General features: G+C 42.0%; 1 protein-coding gene across 3 annotated transcripts in view; it reads left to right on the top strand.

Moving 5' to 3' along the window:
* LOC107746167 (misshapen-like kinase 1) overlaps positions 1-14,831 on the top strand; it is a 42,650-nt gene that overhangs the window by 10,384 nt on the left and 17,435 nt on the right. Inside the window, exons 6-25 of one of the 3 annotated variants that reach the window (XM_016560280.1) lie at positions 410-500; positions 1,308-1,438; positions 1,512-1,566; positions 1,647-1,725; positions 1,814-1,989; positions 2,474-2,546; positions 2,963-3,149; positions 3,647-3,760; positions 5,403-5,468; positions 5,594-5,662; positions 5,740-5,886; positions 6,019-6,129; positions 6,863-6,924; positions 6,993-7,042; positions 7,118-7,164; positions 7,997-8,082; positions 9,501-9,591; positions 11,238-11,360; positions 11,985-12,105; positions 12,514-12,669. The exons of 1 other annotated variant lie outside the window; for it this stretch is intronic. In XM_016560280.1, the coding sequence (XP_016415766.1) occupies positions 410-500; positions 1,308-1,438; positions 1,512-1,566; positions 1,647-1,725; positions 1,814-1,989; positions 2,474-2,546; positions 2,963-3,149; positions 3,647-3,760; positions 5,403-5,468; positions 5,594-5,662; positions 5,740-5,886; positions 6,019-6,129; positions 6,863-6,924; positions 6,993-7,042; positions 7,118-7,164; positions 7,997-8,082; positions 9,501-9,591; positions 11,238-11,360; positions 11,985-12,105; positions 12,514-12,669 (2,035 nt within the window). Of the gene's footprint in view, positions 1-409; positions 501-1,307; positions 1,439-1,511; positions 1,567-1,646; positions 1,726-1,813; positions 1,990-2,473; positions 2,547-2,962; positions 3,150-3,646; positions 3,761-5,402; positions 5,469-5,593; positions 5,663-5,739; positions 5,887-6,018; positions 6,130-6,862; positions 6,925-6,992; positions 7,043-7,117; positions 7,165-7,996; positions 8,083-9,500; positions 9,592-11,237; positions 11,361-11,984; positions 12,106-12,513; positions 12,670-14,831 lie in introns of those variants that run through there. One more of the 3 variants, XM_016560277.1, reaches the window with a different exon arrangement.

Here is a 14,831-nt window from a genome sequence, read left to right as displayed (position 1 = left end):
AAAACTACAACAGCGAGAATAAAAGTTACGCCTTCTTTCTTTGCGTGAACATTTGGGCAGCGTTATGCAAATCTTCCCAGATAGTGACGTAGGTATGTGGGGGCGTGTTAGAACGAGCCATTTTAGGTAGGCGTGGCTGACTCTTAACTTTGATAAAGAATATCTCTTTGGATTTGAGACTTTAGTCTTTGCAACTTTACAGATCTTCTTTATGCACCAAGAGCTTGTAACACTCCAAAGAGAAAGGAAAAATTGAAATCGCATCATATGACCCCTTTAATTCAAAAAAAAAAAAAGGGGAAAAATGCTTTTGTGACAAAAGCACAAAAAAGTGAAATTCCATATATATGTGTGTATATGTGTGAGTAAATTATTTTGTGTTGTGTGTAAACTCTGTTTGGTCTCTCAGGGTCTGTTACACCTGCACTCTCATCACGTGATTCATCGAGACATTAAAGGACAAAACGTGCTGCTGACGGAGAACGCTGAGATCAAACTGGGTAAGAGCTCCACCCATCAGCAGGGAAACACTAACTCACTGAGAAACCATGCAGGGTCACCTTAAACGTCATTTGATTGGTTGTTTTTGGTTACGTTTTTCTTATTGTTTCTTATTTTATTTCATTGTGGTACTTTTCATAAATGTTGTCACATGTCCCTAGTAAAAAAAAAAAAACTGTGCCATATCACTCATTAACATCACTTAAGACATACTGATATAAAATTATATTGAAACTTTATTTGGAATATTTCTTTATTGCACAATGCAGAGTTATGCCTAAAATGTGTTTTAAAATCACTATTAATAAGTCTGTATGATCGTTGTATAATATCAATGCAGGATATTTAAAGTGTAGCTGAAGTACCTTTAGCACAATCAAATATACTTCAGTATGCCTTTAGTTGGACCTCAGCACTACTTCCACACAAATAAAGAGCATTAAGCACAACATTAGTTGTTCCAGTTTATACAGACTTTAAGTATACCAGTTTAATATACCAATTGCAGGGTATTTTTATTAAGCACATAAATATGCAAAAGTACTTGTAGTATACTTGGCACAAAATAAATGTATTTCAACTACAGTTTAGTATTTTTTTTTTCACTAGGGGTGCTTGCTTGTAATGCCAGTTTTGACTGTATTCCAGTGTTAAACACCCGACCTAATCATATCCCAGCAGCAGCTAAAGCAGTTCTGTCATACAAAATAACACACATCTGTTGCGCAGAACAATATGCATGAACACGAGAAGTACCCCTGGTGTATATATGGCGGGAGACATTGTTTTTCCCGGTGTTCTTCCAGTGGATTTTGGCGTCAGTGCTCAGTTGGACAGGACGATTGGCAGAAGAAACACCTTCATCGGGACGCCGTATTGGATGGCGCCGGAGGTGATTGCGTGCGACGACAGCCCTGACTCCACGTATGACTACAGAGTGAGTAGGACTAGTACACCTCAGTGCTTGAACAGCTTCCCATCAGTGACTGTGATCTTACCGCATGTTTCAGAGCGACGTGTGGTCTCTGGGAATCACCGCTTTAGAGATGGCAGAGGGAGCGCCACGTGAGTTTACAAACTCCATATAACTCCACACAGGTTGCAGATGACCCAGTGCTTGTGTGTGATTGCTGTATTCTCCTCAGCCCTGTGTGACATGCATCCCATGAGAGCGCTGTTCCTCATTCCACGAAACCCTCCTCCCAAACTCAAGTCCAAGAAATGGTGAGATGCCTGCCGTTTATTACAGCCACATGCATAGAGTCTCATCCCGATCTCAAAATGCTCACCTGTGACTTTATTGCTCCTGAAGGTCTAAGAAGTTTCAGACGTTTGTGGATGGCTGTCTGGTGAAGAACTACCTCCACCGGCCGTCCACAGAGACGCTCCTGCGCCACTCCTTCATTAAAGACCTTCCCAATGAGCGGCAGGTGCGCATCACGCTCAAAGACCACCTGGACAGGACCAGGAAGAGGAGACGAGAGAAAGGTGATTTAGACATTGTTCAAAGCAGTTTAATGGATCGCACTCACTCACTGGTAACTTTGTCCATCATCGTGACTCGCATCCTATTATAAAACGGAGAGTCCCGATCCTTGATTCTGATTGGCTGAGCCGCATTCTAAGCTGTTGTAAATTACTCTACAAAGTAACATACACCTTTGTTTACGTTTGTGTGTTGCTCGGCAACCACTTTGTTGCAACCACAACTGATTCTGAGGAACTACATTGTTTGGTGGAAGAATACTGTTTTTATTAATATCATTACACTTTATTTGCTGTTTTATTTTGTGAAACCTAACTACGCATATGGAATAACCGTTTTATAGAAGCAGTAAGCCCCGTGAAGCCGTGGTTTACAGTGAACTCCGCTTCGCGTCGTACCTAACAACGTCCCTTAGCTGTTATAAATTCACTGTAAACCACGCCTTCATTGCTTTATTTTGCCTCTGTTTATGATCGATGTTAACAGAGGGGACGGAATATGAATACAGCGGCAGTGAAGATGAAGAAGATGCCATGAATGAAGATGAAGGTGAACCCAGGTATGTGTTACTACACCAATCTCTATAGGAATCCTTCATATTAGTGTCCAAACATCATTACTTCCGGTGCTTTCTCAGTTCAGACCGTAGAGACAAGATATGATCATTTATGAATTTTAATGAGTTAACTAGCACAGTCAAGTCCAGTCCTCTTTATTTGTATAGCGCTTTATACAATACAGATTGAGTCAAAGCAGCTTTAGAGTGGCACAGTGCACCTGCTCCACTGATTAAACCCCTGTGCTGTACTGGAAAAGCATCACTGACCGAAATGAGTTCAGATTGTTATGTGGGCATGAACTGCTTGCTCCTGTCTCTGCAGTGATGCGCAGATGTCGTGAGCGTGTCTCTGTGTGGCAGATGGCTCTTGTCTTGGGTCTGGCGTCGCTCACGCCACGTGCTTTGTGTTCACACAGCTCTATAGTCAATCTTCCCGGAGAGTCCATGCTGAGACGGGAGTTCCTGCGTCTGCAGCAGGAGACAAACACACAAACACACCTGCTCCAGCAAACACACAGCCAGGACAACTACAAGAGACAGCTGCTGGCCGACAGACACAAGAGGATCCAGCAGCAGCAGGAGGAGCGCCGCCGCCTCGAAGACGTACGGATCAGTCCTTGTGTCATTGTGTTCAGTGTCCGTGTGCTATGGATCTTCAGTGACTGCTGGATGTCCAGTCGGTCGTAGCATGTTTGACTAGAATGTGAACTGCTCATGTCAGTCTTTTAAATGTGCACACTAGCAGTCCAACATTTGAGCACTCTTGAGTGAATGTGTTTCTCAAAAGCTTGCGCTTGAAATGACTTCTGAAGACAAATCTGAGCTGTGAATCTCTTTACAAAACTGTCATTTTCATTTATGAATTGGATGAGTTAAAACGGTGAAGGAAAATCAGCCAACAAGTGTCCAGAATGCATGGGGTTAATGCCGTTTAAACAGCATCCCGGGATGAGTTTAGTTGGTAGATGAAAGCTGGAATCTAGACATGAGAAGAAGCTGAAACAGAGACTTTGGTTCACTGTGTTTGAGTGGCTTTACTGTTATTCTGCAGTGAGTACAGCAGTGCAGACGAAGCGTTGTGTGTTTGTGTGTGTGTAAAGCAGCAGGAACAGCTGATACACGAGACCGGACTCCAGTGGCCAGAGCTCCAGGAGATGATGTGGCAGGAAGAGACTGACCTTACCGAGAAAACCAGAAGAAATCACAAGAAACAGGTCAGAGTTAGGAATTCACTTGTCCCTTGGAAAAGTCTGAATATTTATAATGACTTCTTGCTGAACAGTCGCATTATTTGTTCTACATTTCTTATGTCTGCATGTGTGAATGCGTGTGCTTACTGTAATTCATGTACAACAGTCAAGGCCAAGTCAAGTCACATTCTCACAGCAGTTCTCACTGCCTTAAGAAGAGACATTCACGAATTAACCTGAATCACGACATGAGTACCGGATACAAATGTTACAAACTACCAGGCTCAAGGCAGCGCAACATTAAATGGGGAGGCCACGCACAAAGAGGTTAACTCAAAATAAACATTTATTAACGTAATTTCAACTATAATAAACCCCAAAAGGGAAAAGAAAAGAAAACAACAAAAGATCAAATAACAAAAGAAAGCTCAAAGTCTGGTGCTGGAGAGAAGTCAAGCTCCCACGAGGCCACCACACCGGAGGACAGATCCTTTTATCAGTCAACTCATCATACGTAATCCACCGCACCTGCCGCTTGTCTCCACCCTGCAAACAGAAAAGAACACACTCACACCAGAACGCCACCTAGAGGCGAACAGATCCCGTTTAGGGAACAGGTGCTACCCCGGGTCGTAACACCTCCCCCCTCAAGACAGGGACTACTCGGTCTCTGATCCAAACTACCAAAAATTCCAAAACGATTTAGAAGGATTCAATGGCCCCACACAACCGATAACGATGTGTTCAAAAGGGTTACTCACTGCAGGAATGGGATATAAAGGAGCAGGCGGAATAACCTGATTAGGTTCGCCGGTTACTTGACAGATATGACAGGTCAGAATAAACTTAGATATATCTTTCTTAAGACGCAGCCAAAAACAGTGACCCAACACTCTGTCATAAGCCTTTCGGACTCCAAAATGTCCTGAAATATCACCATGAACAGTCTGTAGTACTACATCACGCAAACCAATTTGAAACAAAGGTTCACCCACCGCTTTATCACTACATGAGGTCCATTTACGAACCAACATCCCATCCTGTATAAAGAAACCACTAACAAAACTCTGGATTTCTTCTGCGCTCTTCGCATTAGCAGATAAATCCTCTGTCATAAGCGGAGTTGAAGCTCCTTTTGGTACCCCTTCCTCCACATCAGATTGTGTATCCAAAGTCAAAACCATCCTTTCCACTAATTTTTCTTTAACAGCTTTACGAAGTTGTCTTAACTTAGCTGATTTAGGTAAAGCCGATTCAATACCAAACTGCTCACTCGCATTACGCAGCTGATCTTTTGTGAGACCCTCTAGTGTTTCCTCTGTAGGAGCAGCTAAAAAATCCTCCAAATTATCCATTATAATTTTTACGGAAAACAGGAACTAATATAAAAATCGAGCCACCATACCCTCCTGATCTTAGGTTTGATTAACGGGAAACTGGCAGAGGACACACACACACAGTCACAACCACAGACACACACACATACACACACAAACACACAGACACACACACAGTCACACACAGTCACACTCGCACACACACACACACAGACACACTCGCACACACACACACACACACACACACACACACACACACAGTCACACACACTCACACAGCACCGCTGTTTCTCTGCTGTAATGATCTGCTCTCTGTCTCTGTATTTCAGCCCAGAGACGGTGAACAGCACAGGACTGATCCTCAATCAGCGGCTGTAAGTCTTTTTGCTGAGCAGGTAAAAATCTTCTTGAGCAGTGAACAGTTTAACAGCATACGTTTGAGCTCAGTGTTTGATGTGCATGTATTTGAGCAGCCGGTCCCGGTCAGGGTTTGTTGTGCTAATGTCATGCTGATGTCCAGCAGCGCACTCTTCCCAGAGATCAGTCGCAGCACGACCCTGCGCTCCAGCAGAGGAGTCCTCGAGACGGGGTAAAACACAGCCTTTCCTATGATGCACTCTGATGATGATGATGATGATGATGATGATGTGAAACTCTGGCCTTCAGCTGGCAGGTAAACTGGAGTCGCTGGAGGCTCATCTTGTGAATCTGAACAGTATGGCGGTGAGAATTCCTCATGTTCAGTCTCGTCTGGGATCAGGGAGCAGCTCCAGTCCGTGTACTCCAGCGCTGCAGAGAGCGGCCAAACCGCCGGTACGAGCACGCTCACATCTCCAGCTAGATTTGCTTTCTATCACTTTTTCAGTTTTTTCAAATCCAGCTGCAGTGTCTGGATAATGAAACAGAGCAGCACGGTTAGCATAGTGAAAGCTGTGTGTGTTTCAGAACGTGAGCGTGTGTCCCAGTCGAGAGCTTCATCACAGCAGCTCCATGACAGACGTCTCCTCCGCTCCTCTTGATGAAGTCTTCTTCAGCTCTGACGAGCAGCCGCCGAAGGTTGGTCACCACTGCTCCAGACAGACAGCATGATGGAATATTGCATAAAAAAAACTGAAACATTAATTCTAAAAATGCTCATAACACACATGCGCACTTTTTATCCGATAAGAAAAAATGTGCATAAACTACGAAGGAAACACATTTACCGAATAAAATCCTCAATGCGCATTAAAAAAGTCACTCATTCAGTGGCTTCTCCTATTTTTCTTAGTGATATTTAGTGCCAGGAAGTGACGAGGTTGTCCTCTTTGGAAACAATGCTTAATTCGCACGTTTTATGCGATGTTCCAAGTTAAATTTGCAAGTTTGGATGGAAACACAGCTACTGTGCATTACAGTGTTTGTTCATATTATAGTATTCAGAGAAATATGAGAAGTCTGAGCTGACACTAAATCATAAGCGTTTTGCGGTGTCAGAAACACTTGTATAGCTGGTGACTGCTAAAGCTGCGGTCGAAACACGTCCTCTCCCCAAAGGAGGAGCCTTCCTTGCTTCCTTTAGTGTGACATGCATTCACAGCAGATATATATACGGTTAGCACACAAAAATAAAAGTGAGAATGCCACGGAAACCCAGAACGTAGTTTAAAGGCATTCAGTGTAGAGTACTGGAGAAAAAAAAGAGTCAGCTTCAGTCACTCTGAGCAAACGCCTCACAAATAAACACACCTGTAAAAGATGGAACAGGAATGAATGATAATCCCTTGATTTTTACAAACGTTGTCTCAAGATTCCAGAGCGAACCGCGTCAAAGCTCAAAGATGTGTGGAGTCAGCACAGATGTGTATCCAGGTAAGCTGAACGCTGTTCCTCTGAGATCCTGCAGCTGCTGTGTTCCTGACTCTTCTTCATGTGTTCAGTGGTGATGGTGTGAGGATGTCCTGCAGCTCCAGCAGCAGCTCTCAGTCAGGTCTGCTCTGCTCTCTGACTCAGAATCAGCCCTGTGTCTCTGTCTGCTCTCGTGCTGATGCTCTCGTTCCTGCAGGTTACTGTATGCTGGACAGAAGCGCTCAAGCCTCGCCACACAACCAGGTGTGGATCTGATCTCACCTGCGCTTTCTGTGCTGTCGATCTTTATCTGTGATCACACACACACACACACACACACACACACTCTCTCTCTCACTCTCACACACACACACACACACACACACTCTCTCTCTCACTCTCACACACACACACACACACACACACTCTCTCTCTCACTCTCACACACACACACACACACACACACTCTCTCTCTCACTCTCACACACACACACACACACACACACTCTCTCTCTCACTCTCACACACACACACACACACACACACTCTCTCTCTCACTCTCACACACACACACACACACACACACTCTCTCTCTCACTCTCACACACACACACACACACACACACTCTCTCTCTCACTCTCACACACACACACACACACACACACTCTCTCTCTCACTCTCACACACACACACACACACACACACTCTCTCTCTCACTCTCACACACACACACACACACACACACTCTCTCTCTCACTCTCACACACACACACACACACACACACTCTCTCTCTCACTCTCACACACACACACACACACACACACTCTCTCTCTCACTCTCACACACACACACACACACACACACTCTCTCTCTCACTCTCACACACACACACACACACACACACTCTCTCTCTCACTCTCACACACACACACACACACACACATACACTCTCACACACACACACACACACACACTCACACTCACACAGTCACTCTGTGCTGTGGATCTCTTTCCCCTTGGGTTTATTTTCAGTATCAGATATAGAAGACTGACAGACTGCTGGTCTTTAATATCAGACTGTTTTCCTCTTTCAGGGTTTGGGAATGAAGTCTCCCTTCAGCCCATTAATGAAGCTTGCTGAATATTCTTCCTCCAGTGATGAAGATGAAGAGAGGACTAGGTAATCTCTCCGCCATGTGTTCCTCTGCTCTTAAAGTTGTCCAGTTTCAAAACAATCACACACATGGTTAATGATTGCATGCGGTTAATGAAGTGCTAATTTACAATATACCTGTTTTTTTTAGCAGGCCCACTGTTAACCTGTTTAATCCCAAATTTTTCCCAAACATGAAAGTATCCAAATGATGTGTCATTAGTAACCCTTTGAAATAATCAATAATTATTTTTTTGAAAATGTTTTGGAAAAGTGTGTGAAAAATTGTGTTTTATGGTCGGTCACAATTAATGTGTATACTGAATTAACATATTTCCGCAGTCTTAAAAATTGTTATATATCTTAGCCCAGCTATTGTAAACTGTGTGATCACATTCTAGAGTTACTATTATGCATAAAAATACCTTATACAACACTGATAGGAATACTGACATAAAAGACAAAAAATACAACCATCAACATATTTCAAACTTGTTACTTTATTGTAAAATATATCATCACATTTTTATATTAGTGCTACCTGTATTACAACATCAATATTGTAACTTATTTGTAACATTTGAACTTTAAATTTAGTGCAATATTTTGTCATTGCAACATTTTATATTGTTATTATATAATCATATATTAATACTAGACACCTTAAAAGATAATGTGGACTAAAAATCTTTGTCATATCTTTATGTTAACATACTTTACTAGCCTTTCGTTTTGGAGCTTTGAAGCAGCATCATCTTCTCATGGTTCAAACTGTAATTAAACTGCTCTGCTCATGTGACAGTTTGCACTACTTTTAGTTTCATGTACTTATCAGTTATAATTACAAATATACCGAACTATACTTGCTCATACTGACAAATAAACACAAGTCAAAGTAAATTTGTACAGTTGAATATTCTAAGGATATTTGGCTTGTAGTCGTTTACTCTTTTGATAGAGTAGCCTATTAACTCTTTCCCCGCCAGCTTTTTTGATGATTTTCACTAAAATTTCATGGCCTCCAGAATATTTAGTTGTATGAATATCTGAACATGCAGTGCATCAACATAAAGAACAGAGCCTCTACTTCTAAACAAAAAAACTGTTTTATTCAAGCATTCTTTTTTATCAACACAGATCGCTCGTTTCTGCGTCTTCCTCGCCTGTGTTTTTGATCGGCACTTTCTAGACTCATTCAGGAGATGCGTAAAATTCAGTGTTTGGCGGATAAAGAGTTAAACACTTTTTCCATACAGTACATACTGGCTTCTTTAAGGTAGTATTCCAGCATTTTACATGCTATTTTTAAACCTCCTGCCATCATCTGCTCATGTTATTACTGGACATGTGTGTAACATGCATGCTGTGTCGTACTCCAGTCATTGCAGTGTCGTCCGTCTGAGCGAGTGGCGTCATTAAAACCGATCCGACTGTTGTTGTTCCAGGTCTCCGTTGAGCAGTGGCAGGCCGCTGTTTTCCAGAGGACGGTCTGATGAGATCATTCTTCAGCTTCATCACAGCGATAAACAGCAGCAGGTGAAGGCTGCTTCAGTCTGTTGTTTAGAGAGCGAACTGAAATAACTCATGATCAGATGAGTACAGCCCTGAAACCTCACAAACTCAGCAATTACTCTTTACTCAGAACACATGTTAGGATTCTTCAGAGATATAATGCTCCAGCACGTCTGCCTGATCACTTACCAAAGAAGCAAGTCAAAATTATTCAGAAAAATAAGGCTCTCTTATCGAAGTTATAAAACGTTATGTTGCAGAAATGAGTACACCCTCCTGAAAGTTACTAAATAAAAATATTCTGGTGTAAGTTTAAGGCAATTTCTGATCAACAGGTGAGTGTGTTGAACCAAAACATTTAAAGAGAAGTCATTTCTTGACAATTAACAGTGTTATTTAGCCCACTGAATCATTCTCAGACTTAAAGGGTAAGTTCACCCAAAAATGAAAATTAGTCCATAAATTACTCACCCTCAAGGCATCCTAGGTGTATATGACTTTCTTCTTTCAGACGAATCCAGTCAGAGTTATATTAAAAATGGTCTTTGATCTTTCAAGCTGTTTAATGCCACTCAGCGGGCGTTGCATGAATCAGTCCAAAAGAAGTTAAATAAAAAGCGCTCATCCATAATAAAAAGTGTCTCACACGGCTCCGGGGGGTGTACAAAGGCCTCCTGTAGCGAATCGATGCGTTTTTGTAAGAAAAATATCCATATTCAAAACATAATCACTTTAATCTAGCATATACATTCTCCCAAGGTGTGAATCCTCCGGTGCACAAGTATTTCACCCAGTCTGAACACTCTTGAGCACCTGCGGTGGATTCTGTAGAGACGAGTTGAGCGACACTTTTCAGTAGAGATCAGGGGGTTTAAGAGCTCGTCCTCCAGGAGTTAAACAGCACAGATGGGAATATTTGCCAAGAAGGGTCAGAGCAGTATACTCAAAATTATGGAGGACATACGAAGTACTAGAATATTATACATTTGTTGAATTGAACATAGGGTGTACACAGCAAAAAATGCTTTTCTTACTTAGATTTTTTTGTCTTGTTTCCAGCCAAAATATCTAAATATTTTTAAATCAAGAAGGATTATCTAGACAAGTAAAAATTATTGTATTGTTTTCAGAAAAAACACATCAAATTTAAATGAATTTTTGCTTAGAACAAGCAAAATAATCGGCCAATGGGGTAAGCAAAATAATCTTATTTCAAACAGAAAACAAGATTATTTAGCTTGTTTCAAGCAAAAAAAAACTTACTTAATTTTGACGTTTTTTCTGAAAACAAGACAATAATGTTTACTTGTCTAGAAAATCCTTCTTGATTTAAGAATGTTTAGATATTTTGGCTGGAAACAAGACAAAAAATCTTAAGTAAGAAAAGCATTTTTTGCAGTGTACTCATTTCAGCAATCCTTCATTCAAACAAAATTGGCTAATTTACTAATTTTACAGATATTTATGACGTTTTAAGGATAAGTTTGATCCATTTCAATTTCTCCATCTTTGCATGAATTGTATTAGTGATCATTAAGACAATATGTCTTTTACGCCAGTTCAAGAGTATGGCAGCTCTCTTTCACCTCTGGATATTGATAGTATTTCTCATCTAACCCATGCAGTCAGTTCAGTTTCAGGCCTGATCTCAGATGTTGGTGTTTCTCCAGCAGAGTGCAGCAGAGCCAGCACATAACGTCCATCCGAGGCCTGCAGGATCTCCGTCCAGCTACGGCTGCTTTCTGCCCGACCTGCTGCACAAGAGCCCCTCGCACCAGCAGAGCGTCCTCGAGGTACAGCCTCAGATCACTGCAGTGTTTGATCAGCTGTTTCTGTTTAATCATGCACACACACACACACACACTTGTACAGTACTTCTGAATAATGGTGCAAATGGTATAAACCTGATTGAAATACTCTCCTCACATAAATATTGTGTCTGAAAGGGAAACTCGTACAAATGCATATGCAATAAGGTCAAAAATAACCGCCCATGCCTTTTCAGCGCTGATTTATCACTGTGCATCTTTAGTAACTCCTGACAGTAGTTTTTAATGGCAGAATAGGGTTTGTGCTGGTGAAAGCTGTTAGTAAATCTGGCCCAATGTCTTTTGTAGGGCATTTTAGACTGATGTGAGACTATTTTAAGCCAGTTATCATTTTAATATAAGCTTAATAAAGTAATCTAGTTCTCTGTGTATGTACAGACTGTAATGTAAAGCTTATAATGTTTTAGATAAGTTATCCTAATAGTTTCAGTGAGCTCATGTTTACTGTTTAATTGTGTTATTTGCACATAGATGCATAAATATTCTCATCGGTCATTGACTTAATCAAACTGTACTTGGATTAACATGTAGAACTGCATCTGTGAATGATCTCCTCATGATGTTTGTGTTGTTATTCTGCATTTACAGAAATTATTCAGTAGCCAGGCAGGAAAAGGCACATCATCTTCCTCTTCCTCATTCTCCCCTTTCATTGACCCTCGTTTGCTGCAGATCTCTCCACCTCAGAGTCCACAGGGATACATCCAGCGTGAGTCCCACGCCTGACACACACACACACCTGAGACATGAACAACACACTCTGTGTGTGTGTGTGTGAGAGAGAGTGAGTGAGTGTGTGTGTGTGTGTGTGTGTGTGAGTGATATGGGACATGTCCCCACAAAGATGGCAAAATCCAAAATCCTTGACATTTTTTGGTCCCCATGAGGAAACAAGCTAATAAATTGCACAGAATGAAGTGTTTTGAGAATCTAAAAATCTAAAAAAGAGGGGTTGGTTTGGGTGTGGGGTTAGATTCAGGGGATAGAAAACACAGTTGGTACAGTAGAAATACCATTGTGCTTTTGGGAAGTCCCTGTAAGCCACATATACCAATGAGTGACACCTGCATCTGACACATGAACAGACACTCTCTCTCTCTCTCTGTGTGTGTGTCAGTGAACAGCAGGGATGAGCCGTGTGTCAGGCAGCCTCACAGGAAGGGCTCGGTGGTGAACGTCAACCCCACCAACATCCGTCCTCAGAGTGACGCCCCGGAGATACGCAAATATAAGAAGAAGTTCAACACTGAAATCCTCTGTGCCAGTCTGTGGGGTGAGACACATTCACACATCACCACAGAACACTACTGATGTTAATAAAGACCACTTGTGTAAACCAAGTGTACAACAATACAAGAAATCAAACTGCACATCCCTGTTCTGATATCTGCATTACAGCCACTGTAGAACTGGGGAAAAGACTGTAATCAAATGCACACTGTTTCATTATTACAGAACACAGCTGATTTGATGTGTATTTTATCAGCCGTTTATATAAAATTACAGAGCAAAATAATCAGAGATTAAAGTTACATTTCTTCTTGTTCTCCTTGGTGCAGCTTTATTATTACATTAATCTGTTGTCTGGTTAATTTCCAGATAAAAAGTACTTGGTTTTAGCACAGTAATGATTTTCTAAACATGCTGTTTCTTTTCTGTGTTTTTCTTTTGTTTGAAGGGGTGGTTGATTGCGATTTCACTTTTTTAACTTTAGTTAGTGTGTAATGTTGCTGTTTGAGCATAAACAATATCTGCAAAGTTACGAAGCTGAAAGTTCAATGCAAACGGAGATATCGTTTTTTTTTAATTATGGCAGTTTAATGCCTACAAAAATGACTCGTAGGGACTACAACAAGCTACTTCCCGGGTTTGTGACATGACATAAACCCAGAAATTTACATAAACCCCGCCCCCGGAAACATGCAACAAATAGGGAGAGGCCATGTTGCGCTGCTTTAGAGAAGAGGAAGAGCCGTTGCCATGCCGTCAAAATTAGGGGTGCGTGCATGAAAAAATATATTCATATATGAATCGTGATTCTGTCTTCTAACGATTCTAATGGATTCACAAGTTTCACAATCAATGTTCTAAAGCAGCTTGTTCCTCGCGTCCCCCTGCTCTTTACTTTAAAAACACGCATGGGTTACAAAAACATTCGGTTATGTCTGTGAAGGTAAACAGCTGGGAAATAAATCACATGTTTATTTTAGATCTGTGTGGCAGCAGCAATATACAGTAAATAAATCAATAAATCCACTGCTCTGTTGTCTCCTCTGAGGCTGGGACTCTAAATAGTGTTCTGTGCTCGTCTGTGCAGCCAAAGACAGAACAGTTAGCATGTTTTGCTCAAACTTTCGTCATGGCAGAGCTGCTACACCGTTGTCGCTTGCGAAAACACAATGATGGCGCCGTGGGTGTAAACTTACAGATTAAGGGGCAGTAATATTATAATGAGATTCCTTTGCCACGTCACCAAGGGAGTGAAATCAGACTCACTCGTTTTCTCAGACGCAGAAAAAGGCTTCCCAAAACAAAGTTACTAGGTTAATCTTTTTCACGTTTCCTTGGTAGGTAGATGCACCGGGGACCTGATTATAGCACTTAAAACCTGGAAAAGTCAGATTTTCATGATATGTCACCTTTAAAAGCTAACATAAGCTGTAGCATTTACAAATAACAGCGTATCTAAAAGTATGAGAAAACAACAAACAAAAAACATACCATTAAGAGCCGTGTGCTGCTTGCACAGGTTATGTGCGATCCTCTTCACTAATACTCTCTGCGTAAGCAATATAGACAATGCCATTGTTTACAATACAACCGGAGCACATACCGCTGAGGTGAGGGGTGGGACGTTTAGACGCGCACTAGAGGCGGTTTAGCCAATCACAACACACTGGGCCAGCTAACCAATCAGAGCCCATCGCCTATTTCTGAGGGAGGGGCTTAATAAAAGTGTGTGTGTGTGTGTGTGTCTGTGTGTGTGTGTGTGTGCATGTGTGCTGTGTGTCTGTGTGTGTGTGTGTGTGCTCTGCGTGTCTGTGTGTGTGCTCTGTGTGTGTGTGTGTGTGTGCTCTGTGTGTGTGTGTGTGCTCTGTGTGTGTGTCTGTGTGTGTGTGTGTGTGTGTATGTGTGTGTAGGAGTGAATCTGCTGGTGGGCACCGAGAGCGGCCTGTGGCTGCTGGATCGCAGTGGTCAGGGTAAAGTTTACTCTCTCATCAGCCGCAGACGCTTCCAGCAGATGTGCTGGAGGGAGGGACTCAATGTGCTGGTGACTATATCAGGTAACGCCTGGAGGAGGTTTCTGTGTCACGCCGCTGTTGTGTAACATCCTCTGTGTGATCCGGCTCTCTAGCACACTCACACACACTCACACGCACACTCACTCACACACACACGCACACACACACACTCACTCACACACACACACACACA

This window comes from Sinocyclocheilus rhinocerous, unplaced genomic scaffold (assembly GCF_001515625.1).
Source record: "Sinocyclocheilus rhinocerous isolate Xijiao unplaced genomic scaffold, SAMN03320098_v1.1 scaffold348, whole genome shotgun sequence".
Taxonomy (NCBI): domain Eukaryota; kingdom Metazoa; phylum Chordata; class Actinopteri; order Cypriniformes; family Cyprinidae; genus Sinocyclocheilus; species Sinocyclocheilus rhinocerous.
The sequence above is the reverse complement of the archived record's forward strand: the minus strand, read 5'-3'. Positions and strand labels throughout refer to the sequence as shown.